General features: G+C 42.7%; 1 protein-coding gene across 1 annotated transcript; it reads left to right on the top strand.

Annotated features, from left to right (window-relative positions):
- Positions 1 to 6,709: 6,709 nt before the first annotated feature.
- On the top strand, positions 6,710 to 8,214 carry LOC109462747 (histone H2B, gonadal-like). Its single transcript, XM_019759323.1, has 2 exons — positions 6,710 to 6,864; positions 7,978 to 8,214. The coding sequence occupies exons 1-2, from the start codon at positions 6,733 to 6,735 to the stop codon at positions 8,212 to 8,214; spliced, it is 369 nt and encodes a 122-aa protein (XP_019614882.1). The 5' UTR covers positions 6,710 to 6,732.
- The last annotated feature ends 3,697 nt before the right edge of the window (positions 8,215 to 11,911 follow it).

Below are 11,911 nucleotides of genomic sequence, written 5' to 3'. Positions count from 1 at the left end.
AAAAACGAACCCTGGAGTTCTCATACGATCTGCTGAAAGACGAGTCTGCAGTTCCTGTACGATCTGCTAGAGGGACCCGCTGAGTGGGTCATGTGGTGGGTGTCCCTGGTGGTGTATGCAGCCTGTATCATTTTTACCATGTTCTGGAATATCTTTTACTACTAAAGGATGAACCTGCAGTTTGCATACAATCTGCTAGGACTCGCTGAGTGGTGCTGATTCTCAGAAACTTCGAGCAGAAACTTCATGAAAGAGTCATGTGGTGGGTGTCCCTGGTGGTGTATGCAGCCTGTATCATTTTTACCGTCTTCTGGAATACCTTCTACTACTGAAGGACGATCCTGCAGTTCTTATACAATCTGCTAGGGGGCCTCATTGAGTGGGTGTCCCTGGTGGTGTATGCAGCCTGTTTTTCTTTCTTTACCATCTTCTGGAATATCTTCTACTACTGAAAGAAATGGAGACTGCAGTTCTTGTACCATCTGCTAGGGGGCCTCACAGTATTACTGACAACTTCATTTGCTATGGTGAAGTGTTCAGTGGTGAAATCTGCCAGACTAGCATAGACCATACTAGTCATAAAAGGCACTGTGCAGCAAGAACAACAAGAGAGCAATACTCAGTACCTTATGGAAGCCATGAGAAGCGGAGAAATGTGTACACCGTCTTCCAAGAAGAAAGGATCCCAAGCAGTTTCCATCTACAGGGAGTTAATAGTACTCCGTTCTACAGCAAAGGATCACCTCCAGTGTAGTCTGCACTTCCGGTGCAATCTGCTAGGTGTCCTTCCTGACAACTGCTACCTCAATACATTCTGTGGTCGACTTTCCGCGATGTGAATTCAAAACATTCCAACGTGGTTAATAGATGACGACTAGTGGGATTGTGTTTCAGTTTGTCCTTGTCATATTGAAATAAAAGTTTGTAAACAGGATCATCTTGTGAAAAAGAGCATAGCCATACACATACTGCGGTCAATCACAAAAACAGTTTCTCATGTACCATCATTTTTTAAACCTAGCATAATTCAAACAACTTGGGTTGAAATTCTAATGGTGATAGTATTGTTGTGTATAAATGATACTTAAAAATCTTTGGGTTGACAGTTTCATAAAAGATATACTATAGTCTTTGTAGTAAGTGTGCTCTGTATCAAAAAGCTTACTCTAAATAAGTGTAAAATTTCATTCTAATTGTGTTGCAGATAAAATTTTTGATATCCCAAAATGAATCACAGGCAAATGTCTAATGGAATATTATTGTTTGATATGAAGTGTGTTAGTTTAGTTACCAGGTGCAGGGCATCTGGCATGTGTTTTTTTGTTGTTGTTGATACATGTATATTTATATCAGTAGCGTTTTATTCCACATGTACATATATATATGAGGTCTTCAAAATGGTCTCTCGCCATTTTTTTTTATTCATGAATGAAGAAAACGTTAAACATTTTGCCACAATCAAGTAAATGAGTCCAGAAAGGCAGCTTTGCATATCAGGTATTAGAATTTACAGTGAAATTCTATATATTAAGTAGTTATTGGGATAGTAGATATTGGGAAAGTTGTTTTTAAATTTGTTATTATAATGTTAAGGTGGACACTGATCAATGTACGGAAACATGCAATTCAGCCTCCGGGCTGCAAAATGTTTTTTACTGAATAAACCAGTCATAATAATAATAACATACATTTGTAAAGAAAAGAAGTACTTGAGTTGGATAATGGGTTCCCTGTTATGTACATGTATATGTCCAAAAATGCTAACATGTTGTCATATAAATTGTTTAAACAAGGAATTTGACAGCAAGGTTGCTCAATACATTGTATTTTTGTTATACATGAATCTTTTAGGTACAAAAAGACGTTAGTTACTTCCAATAATGTATTTATAGCAACTACTATGCCTTCATAATGTGATTTATCGAATTGCTGTTAGGCCACACCAATTTAATTTGTTGGTTCTCGGATTTTTTCAGAAAAAATATGAAGCGACAGGGCGAAAAAAAATAAAAATAAAAACAGGTCTAGGCATCCTATTATAGCCCCAAATGCTACAATATGAGCCATGAAGTCAACAAAAAAGGCTGGGTTAAAATTTAAAGTATAAATTTTGAACTTTTAATCAAACCACTGCATTGATAGATGGAAAAATTAACAACTAGGAAGAAAAGGAATTTCCTCAACTGTTCGGGGCAAAATATGAGCATTTTTTTAGTTGCTTCAGAACCAGAATCTCTTTTTTTTTTTTTGCAAATCAGAAAAAAATGAAGAGGCGAATCCGAGAACCAACAAATTAAATTGGTGTGGCCTAAGAATATAATAAGTGTTAACCAGATTGGTTACACTGCCAGGAAAATTGAAAGTTGGTTGGTTTGAAAGCTGCCAAGAGTTATTGTATATATGTAGATATTTGTGCAATTGCTAGAGTATGATATTGTTGCACCTATCATGTTGCCATGAATAAATTTTGTAGTTATATAAACATTGAAGCAACACACCCATATTCCTTTGGTCGGCAAGTACAGCAAGAATGGATTTTGATTAAGTTTGATTAATCATAATTTCTTCTACATTATCAAAATTCTAACATTATTAGATATGCATGAGAAGAAAATGCCTAGTATCTAACTTCAAAGGTTTTTTTTTTGACCATGCTTTATCCAAGGCACGCACGGTTCTGAATAGTCTCCGCGTATCTAAGAACGTAGATTTACCCCAGGCATGCACGGTTCTGGGTACGCATTGACCATCCAGACCACGGCTCTGGATACGCGTTGACCATCCAGAACCACGCCTGGGCACGGTTCTGGATACGCGTCAACAAACAGAAGCGTGCCTGAGCTTGGTTCTGGATTAGCCTCAAAATCCGGCCGCCCAACATCCACCCCCCCCCCCTCTGCGGGGAGGGGTCACTAAAGCCGCGGACGGCAGAGTTTGTGTTTCACAGACTATTTCTGGATACGCGTCGGCTATCAAGCACCGTGTCTGAGCACAGTTCTGGATACAACAGAAGTTTCCAGAACAGTGCCAGAGCATGGTTCTGGATGAAGCATGGTTCTGGATACATCAGAAGGTTCCAGAACAGTGCAAGAGCATGGTTCTGGATAAAGCACGGTTCAGGATACATCAGAAGTTTCCAGAACAGTGCAAGAGCATGGTTCTGGATAGAGCACGGTTCTGGATACAGCAGAATGTTCCAGAACCTTGTGTGTTCTGGATACGCGTCGACCATTCAGAACCGTGCCTGAGCGTGGTTATGGATAAGACACGGTTCTGGATACGCTTCGACCATGCCTGAGCATGGTTCTGGATAAAGCGCGGTTCTGGATAGAGAATGGATCTGGATACAACAGAATGTTCCCGAACAGTTCGTGATGTTTCCCGTGGTTCTGCCTGTCTGCTGAAGCTGTCTGTGGAGGTTATCAACCTCTGCCGGAGGGTCACGTGACAGGCGGACGGGGCGCCGTGGTGGTGCCAGCTGCACCAGCAAGGTAAATACGGCATTCTGGTCACATCGTCATCGATATCATAACTTTCCCACACATCGGGTCGGGTAGCCTGGTATTAGTCTCTACCAGAATAACTACGCTGGCTATATATAGGAGAATGATTGCCAGGGGAGTTTGGCCGCCTTGTAGGTTTGACTAGGCCGCGCAGTTAAGAAAGAAACTACCTCCCCGCGGCCGGACTCCCTTGGCCAATTGTACTCTCTTTTTTTTTACCGAATTCTACGATCCGTATTCCCGTAAAAAGGCCTGGTTGAGGCTAGCCTGGTATCCAGTCTATCGTGGTTGGGGCAGGCTGTCTTCGGGGCTCTAACAGTTTTCCCCCGTCCAGCTCGACAGACCGCCCGGTAGGGGTGTTACACCTGTGATAGAGTTTGGCACTCCGAGAGTCAATTCGTCCCATCATACTGCCCAGCCCGCCTCTGTCCTGAGGAAATTTGAACAGACTGGTCCCCAGTCAATCGTGGTGGAGCTAATCAATCTCCCTACCGAGGAACCTAGCTGAGGCGGGCGGGGAAGAGCTTCAGCAGCCCCGACGAAAACCCGTCCTAACCACGATAAGACTGGATACCAGGCTACAGATCGGGAGATGTAGGTGGAGACATCTCTGTACCTTAGACCGCACACGTAGTACGTTCCTGGAATGAGTTGGTAGCTTCCCGGATATTTCTGTCCCTGGCGGGACGTATTTGGCAACGTTCGATGACGAGGGTCACGCATGACGATCGAAACTTCTAGAGCCAATAGAGGCCAACGAGGGACGATTGGTTGGGGGGAGGCAACCTGGGGCCCAAATAGGGCACAATAAAAGCCTGATCCATTATTAGTTAATCGGCATTTCTTTTTAATGGCTTTCGAAGTTCCAATCATTAAAATCGAAGACCTTCTACGTTAAATATTTTACATCCTAGACATACTATATATATATGTGACAGTGGGGGGGTACCAGCTTCAGACTCCGACGCTCTAACCACTCGGCCGAAAAGGTCTAGACCCATCGGCCGGGTCAGTTGGTAGCGCCTATGAACCCCCCACTGTTACATATATGAGGACGATTGTGGTGACGTCTATTTTCCTATCGACTCGTTGGAAGGGTGCCAGGTTGTAGTATATTTGATGCAGGGGTAGGCCTGTGTGTTTGTCGGTGATGCTTAGGTCTTATACATCATCTTATACATCAGCATGAAAGTTCATCTGAGTTGGTAAATTACATTATGAAAAACTGTTCTCCAACTCAAAATTTGACTCTCCAGAAATTTTCGACTGAATCACTCAGTCTTCCTCAGCTATCTGACCCAAATGCTGTGGACACGTGATTTTTCCCACGTGTGACGTCAGCAAAGGGTCAAAGGTTGTCTGAAGTCGATATCGCCCCCCGTCCCGGTTGAGCGATGGTTGAAGTGCCCTGATGTATATGGCCTCTTTTATGCCTCTCTTGAAGTAATCCTGTTCGGTATCCAAGATTCTGACCCCCTCCAGATCCACTGTGTGTCCCGGTGACTCTATGTGGATGTGCTGTGACACCTCAGATGCAACAGAACTGGGTCGTCTATGTTCTAGAAACCTGGTTATTATTATCATCTTATACATCATCACCATCTTATACATCATCGAAGACCTTCTACTTTTGGTTTTAATTCTGGGCTCAGAACGATTGTGGTGGCGTCTATTTTCCTACCGACCAGTTGGATCTTGGAAGGGTTCCAACTTGTAGACGTAGATTTGATGCAGGGCCGGGGTCGGCCTGTATTCATCGGTGATGCTTAGGTCTTATACTATTACATCATCGTTCACCTAATTGTCAGTCCGGGCAAGTATTTAAGCTACCCGGTGATGTATCACACATGTGTCAAAATCTGAATACGCCACATCCCGGGTCTGTCAGGTTCATAAGGTCAAATTCGAGTTTATTTTTAGGTAAATGACGACAGAAGATAACCGTTCGGACGTCTTGTCATCTACCAGCTGACAGGTAGGCGCATGACGTAATTATTTCGGAATCTTCTAGTATATCACAGAGCTGTTCATTGTTCACATGCTGTACGGTGCCCCCTAGCCTCCATAGCATTCCAAAAAGTGGGGGTTTGGGGGGTCTTCGGGGTCTTTGGGAGCTTTTATGTGCTATTTTCTGATTGCATATAGACAACATAGCCGGCCTGGTTGAATTAACCCCCGTTTTGTTAAAGATTTGGGCTAATCAGAAAACAGCCGAAGACCACCAACCCCCCAGTTCTATAAGCCTGCTACGGAGGCTAGGTGCCCCCCTCCCTCGTCAATTTTCAGAGGTGGGTCCGAGGACAGTGCCCTGAAAATGGATCTGCTTTGGTTGCTGCTCTGTTCTGTTTTTATTGGTAATTTGAGAAGGGGCCGTGCCCTGTGTGTGTGAGTATCACCCGACGCCATTGCAGTTGCAATATGGCTGTTGGGATTGATAATGACACTGGTGATGATGGTGTTGCTATGCTGCAATGCTATGAATTATTATTGTAATCGTTGGTAATTTTTGGTGTTCTATATGGAGGCATTGCTGAAGATTACTCATCCAGGGTACGTAGTAACCGTAAGAAAGTAATTTAGTCTTTTCACACTGGATAGATTTTTAATCAGCTAATCAAAAATCTATCCAGTTTGAAAAGACTTTCTTTTTTTAATGGTTTTTATTGTCCAAACTGTACCCGTGCAGTCGCAGCCTTTATACGGCTGAATTGATGCAGGGTATGACATAATAATCAAGACAAATCACAACAATCAAATAATACACATGATACACATTATTGCGGTTTCAATATGGGGGCATTTTGTTTCATTAGTAGTCCTTGGTGTTTGCTTTACAAGCTACGTACGCAAATTAATCCACATTGCTGGCGGTTTCAGTGACAAAATTATACGGTTTTATCATTTAATATACTGCAGGAAGTCAAGAGGCACTTTATCAAAGCCAATACTTGAGAAAATTTTGCAAATTTTGATTAACAGTAAGTATACAGTATATACCTTAATATCAGAGATAAGGGACAGTGTTCGATGGTAATTCCGATGAGGTATTGTCATTTATTTATCTATTTCAACTTTATAAAAAGGTAATGAGAAACAGGAATGCCCTTTACACTCCCTGACCAAAATTGACAGTCATTTTTTTCAATAATGCATATCAACAATTGTAACACAAAATAATTGATTCTGACCAATCACAGTGCTCCTGAACCGGAACTGACCAATCAGCGCCATGGCTCCGGGGATCAGTAAGAAGGGTGAGAAAAAGGCGGGAAAGTCCAGGATGGCCGGGTCCATGGAGAGGAGAAAAAAGCGGAAGAGGAAGGAGACATACTCAGTCTACATCTACAAAGTCTTGAAACAGGTACGCTCAGGGTTCAACTGAATTACTCCAGCTGGAATTTAGTAGATAATCTAGAAAAGTAACATTTGCAAAGCAAATGCATAATGTGTACCTTCACAATTGGTCTAGTCTAACAAACTACTGCTCTGTTACTCAAGCACATTTACATGTAATATATGGCCAGCAGCCACTCTACCTCTGTCCTGCTACATAATGTGCAATGCTAGTTATCATGGTGACAGACGTCTAGTCCAGGTCTAGGCATTGATTTTATTCGTTTGGAGGAAAAGAGGAAGGAAAAGAGCAAAACAATATGTTTCCTTCTGCGAATGTAAACATAAAAAGTCTGCCACCTTGTACTCTCTTGTCCAGGACTCGCTAATGTCATCATTATTGTCTGTCTATTGATGGATTCGTTTTGACTACCGAAATATAACACAGCAGTAGAAACCAAGTACGAACAATAATGACAGTACACAGTAACGATTTTTGCATGGAATCCGCCATCCGTTCTGACACACTGCAGGCATATATTGATTTTCCTCCTATGTGGATGCAGCACATTGTAGACAGTACGCAAAAGACATTCTTATGACTAACGTATCCTGAAAGGCACACTGCAGTCAACATGCATTCAGACGTCTTTCATGATCGCTTAGCTGTAGCTAGCGTGTGTCTGTAGATGAATTATCAGTATACGGACATATAGTTAGATCAGGAAGTCCTTGGATTTATTTTCCTTTGTATACAAGAGGCTATACTATACTCCTACCTCTAGATAGGTTTGCGGCGAATTCTTATACTCTTGTTTTAGAAAGAGAGAGGAGAGATGTAAATGGAAGATTCAGTGGTGACATAGCCCCCAGAGAATCTGCTTTGAAATTAATTTCAGTCTTTCTTTAACTGTATCTGTGTAGGTTCATCCTGACACATGTCCACGATGGCAATAGCATGTCCACTTAGATAGTCATATCATAACATAGATTTCTATGCTTACTATATGCAGTCGTTGTTCTATTGCTATTCAGTCTATTTAGCCATGCAAATTCGACTCTTTGTGCAGAGACCTTAGAGGCAATCGACCGCCCATAGTTTCTTTATCTTCGTTCTCATCTAGCTCTTTCTGCTTCCCAGGTTCACCCTGACACGGGCATCTCCAGTAAGGCCATGAACATCATGAACTCTTTCGTGAACGACATCTTCGAGCGGATCGCCTCGGAGGCTTCCCGCCTGGCGCAGTACAACAAACGGTCCACCATCACCAGCCGCGAGATTCAGACCGCCGTCAGACTCCTGCTGCCGGGCGAGCTGGCCAAGCACGCAGTCAGCGAGGGCACCAAGGCCGTCACCAAGTACACCAGCTCAAAATAGCGCGGGCCACAGCCTCTCGGAATAAACTGGATGCGATTATTAAATCTCTAAGCAGATCCTACGGTGGCAAGGCAGTATCCATTGGCCAGAGGAGTGTCCACTGGTCATCTCAAAGCAGATCCTATGGTTGCAAGGCAGTATCCATTGGACAAGTAGTGCCCATTGCATTAACCAACTCCAAGCAGATCCTACGGTGGCCAGGCAGTATCCATTGGTCAGAGGAGTGTCCACTGGCCATTTCTAAGCACATCCTACGGTGCCAAGGCAGTATCCACTGGACAAGCAGTGCACATTGCATTAGACAAGCAGATTCCAATGATGCCTAGACACCATCCATTGGACAACATGCAGTGTCCATTACATTAGCAGTCTCCAAGAAGATCCTAGGGTGGCAAGACACCATCTATTGGACAAGCACCATTCTTATCCTTTGGACAAGTAATCTCCATTATATTAGCCATCTTCAAGCAGATTCTTCGGTGGCAAGGCACCACCCATTGGACAACAGTGTAATAGCATATCTTTGGTGTCTACTGGACACTGCTTGGCCAATGGATATTGAGTTGCCACCTTAGAATCTGCTTGGAGATTAAAACGCAATGTGGTCAGGTTGCTCATTGAGGCATCGACGAAGATGCTGAGGTCAATACTCCATTTTCTGGCCATCAACTGTACATGGATTGCTAATCATATTAGCTGCTAATGGGAAGGGATCGAGCAAACTACACGGCTTACAACATGGTTATCCAAGTCCTTGGGTTGCCAGATTGTCGGTTCATCATCACAACTTTCAGACCGGACATTACCACAGACCGTGAACGGCCCTTTTTTTCTTGTGTTCGGGCTGACGATGTCAACAAGATGCTGCAATATGAGACCCATTCACATCTGTATGCTCTGTCGTATCAGGAAGACTTAGATAAAAAGTGACACTCTCGTGCAATAAATGGTTGGTATATGGAAGAGTTGCCGGTAATACTGCATGTAGACTATACAGCTCTTCATTAGTTCTATTTGAGAGGGATTTGATTTATTTTATTAGGCTGTATAAAGGGATAAGATACAGCCAGGGCTGCCGAAGTAGCAGGAAGCAATCTTGAAGGTTTATATTCCCTGATAACTGGACAATATACAGTAAGAGCGGCTACAATGCTCGTTAAAATGCGTTAACAGGGGGCGCTCTTGCGTGGGTTATACAAATTATACAAGACAGGGAGGTTATTGTAAATACGGAGACGGGCTGTGCTACTAACCTGACAAACGCAATATCTGTGATAAAAAGACGTTACAAGGCTATCTAAAGGTCTGATGACTGTGTGTATGCTCTATGTACAATATACAGTGGTACTTTACGCAGTATCATAATTTGGGACATTATGGACGAAATTGACAGTGCAAGGTACATCTCAAGTTTCAAGTTTATTTATTTTACCAGGGAATACCTCAGATCCATTGATCTGATTTTCAGGTATCCCATACATGAAATACTAATATCTCAAATACTTAGTACACGTAGAAAATGTAATGCAGGAATTATAGCATTCAGAAACTACAAAGCTGTGAAACAGGGACAAAAGGTACATATATCATGCGTGCAGTACCCCTGTCAGCCGCAACACGTCGCTGTTGACAAGCAACAGCGTTTTGTTCCGTGCTACCAATTCGCCTCAACATCATCCAGTCATTTCGGCAGACAGAAACATACGTATTTTGATGAACATTTCTGATTGCATATAGACAACATAGCCGGCCTGGTTGAATTACCCCCGTTTATAGAACTGGGCTAAATCAGAAAACAGCCGAAGACCACCAAACCCCCAATTCTATAAGCCTGCTACGGAGGCTACTAATAATACGATTTGTTACATAAATGAGACCGATAACGTTATATCAGCGCTGGTGTATAACGTTATATTTAGTAACCACGCGTTTGAAGTCGTGATGCCTCCAGGCAATCTGTCGATGCCGTATCTGTATCAGTATAGCCAGTCATGATAACCGCCATTCGGCGTATCACACCAGCTTCACAGGCACGCGGCGCGGCGGCAGCTAGCTATATCACACCGAACGACTTGTTACACTAAACCTTTGCACATTTGATTGCAGGAGTTGTTTAAAGCTTTCTTTTGATGATGCCCCAACTCTGCAGGGCACGTGGCAACGAGTTCCAGTCTACGATAGTTCTGGGGAAATATGAGTTTTTGAACACCTCAATTCTTGGTGGATAACTCTGATATTTGAAGGCATGACCTATAACGTTATATCTGCGTAGGTGTATAACGTTATGTCAGCGCTGATGTACAACATTATATTTAGTAACCACGCGTGTTGGCAGGGATCGGAGTCGTGATGCCTACAGGCAATCTGTTGATGCCGTCACACTGAGAGTCGTTAACGTTCGTGAGCGCAAAGAAAAACACACCAACGGCCACAAAAGACCCGCTGCGTGTGCACGAATAAATTGTTGCCGTATCCTACTCTCCAAGCAGAGGTTGAATGGGAAGATTGTGACCTTTTTCTATGCCCCTTTTTTTTCTGACAGCCGGCCCATCGGATACTGTCGGCCGGCTGGATACTGTCCGCGTGTTGGATACTATCTTTGACCACCAAAAGATCTGCTTGGAGATTAGCCGTATCCAGCATATTGGCAGGTAATGACATGAAGTGTTTAAGAAAACCGTTACCCAAGCAATTGGATAGATTTTGAAAACTGTCAGACGTTTCAAGTAGCATCCTACTACTACATTTTGTCAGTTTTCAACATCAGAAGAACACGCTGCGTGTCCATTGATAATTGGGGCAAATCTCTGACATGAAGTGTTTAATTAAGGCCCCAATCCCAATAGAATGAAATCAGGGGTGCCAGAGTATACAGTGCAATTTTACGGAATACAGTGCAGTCGTATTAGTATACAGTGCAACTTTACGGAATACAGTGCAATTTTACGGAATACAGTGCAATTTTACGGAATACAGTGCAATTATAACTAGAAAGGCCAATATTTGCTTTGGAGCAAATACAGCGATGGCTTCACCACATTTTACGACATGGCAGGGAAAGAATGAGAAACACAAGGGAAAACAATGCTTTACATTGATATAACTATAATATGAAGTAACATACAACTAAGACTACAACAGTTGGCTAGCTATTCCCTACATTATTGGTTAGGATTTTTAATTGCATAATGCAAACTGTTGATTTTCAAAAAAAAAAACGTTCATGCCCCGCATTCCAATGCTGGAGCAGGAAAGCTTGAAATACCTACCAAAACACTTGAATACAGACATACTGTCAGTATGGAAATGGTCTGTGCAGGTGTTAATCAAGTTAAATCCCAACAGCCAATCAGCAAGAAATGCTCTGTGCAGGTGGAAATGGTCTGTGCAGGTGTTAATCAAGTTAAATCCCAACAGCCAATCAGCAAGAAGAAGAGAGGAAAGCTGCATGCCTATGGTTGATGCCCTGCATTCCATTGTGATGACTCATGCCAAATGTGGTTAACACTGCCCACTGACACAGTAATACATTTGCTATAATACAGCCAAAAAACTCAAATAAAACCATTACTAAAAGCCTGTATCACAAAAATTTAAAAAACGCCTAAGGGTATTTGCCCACTGTACCTCCATACCAAATTTCAGATCCTTAGGCCCCAAAATGAAGAAGCTGAATCCATTTAAAAAATGGCAGGAG

Source organism: Branchiostoma belcheri, unplaced genomic scaffold (genome assembly GCF_001625305.1).
Source record: "Branchiostoma belcheri isolate BF01 breed outbred unplaced genomic scaffold, Haploidv18h27 scaffold12, whole genome shotgun sequence".
NCBI lineage: Eukaryota > Metazoa > Chordata > Leptocardii > Amphioxiformes > Branchiostomatidae > Branchiostoma > Branchiostoma belcheri.
This window is presented reverse-complemented; position numbering and strand designations above follow the sequence as displayed.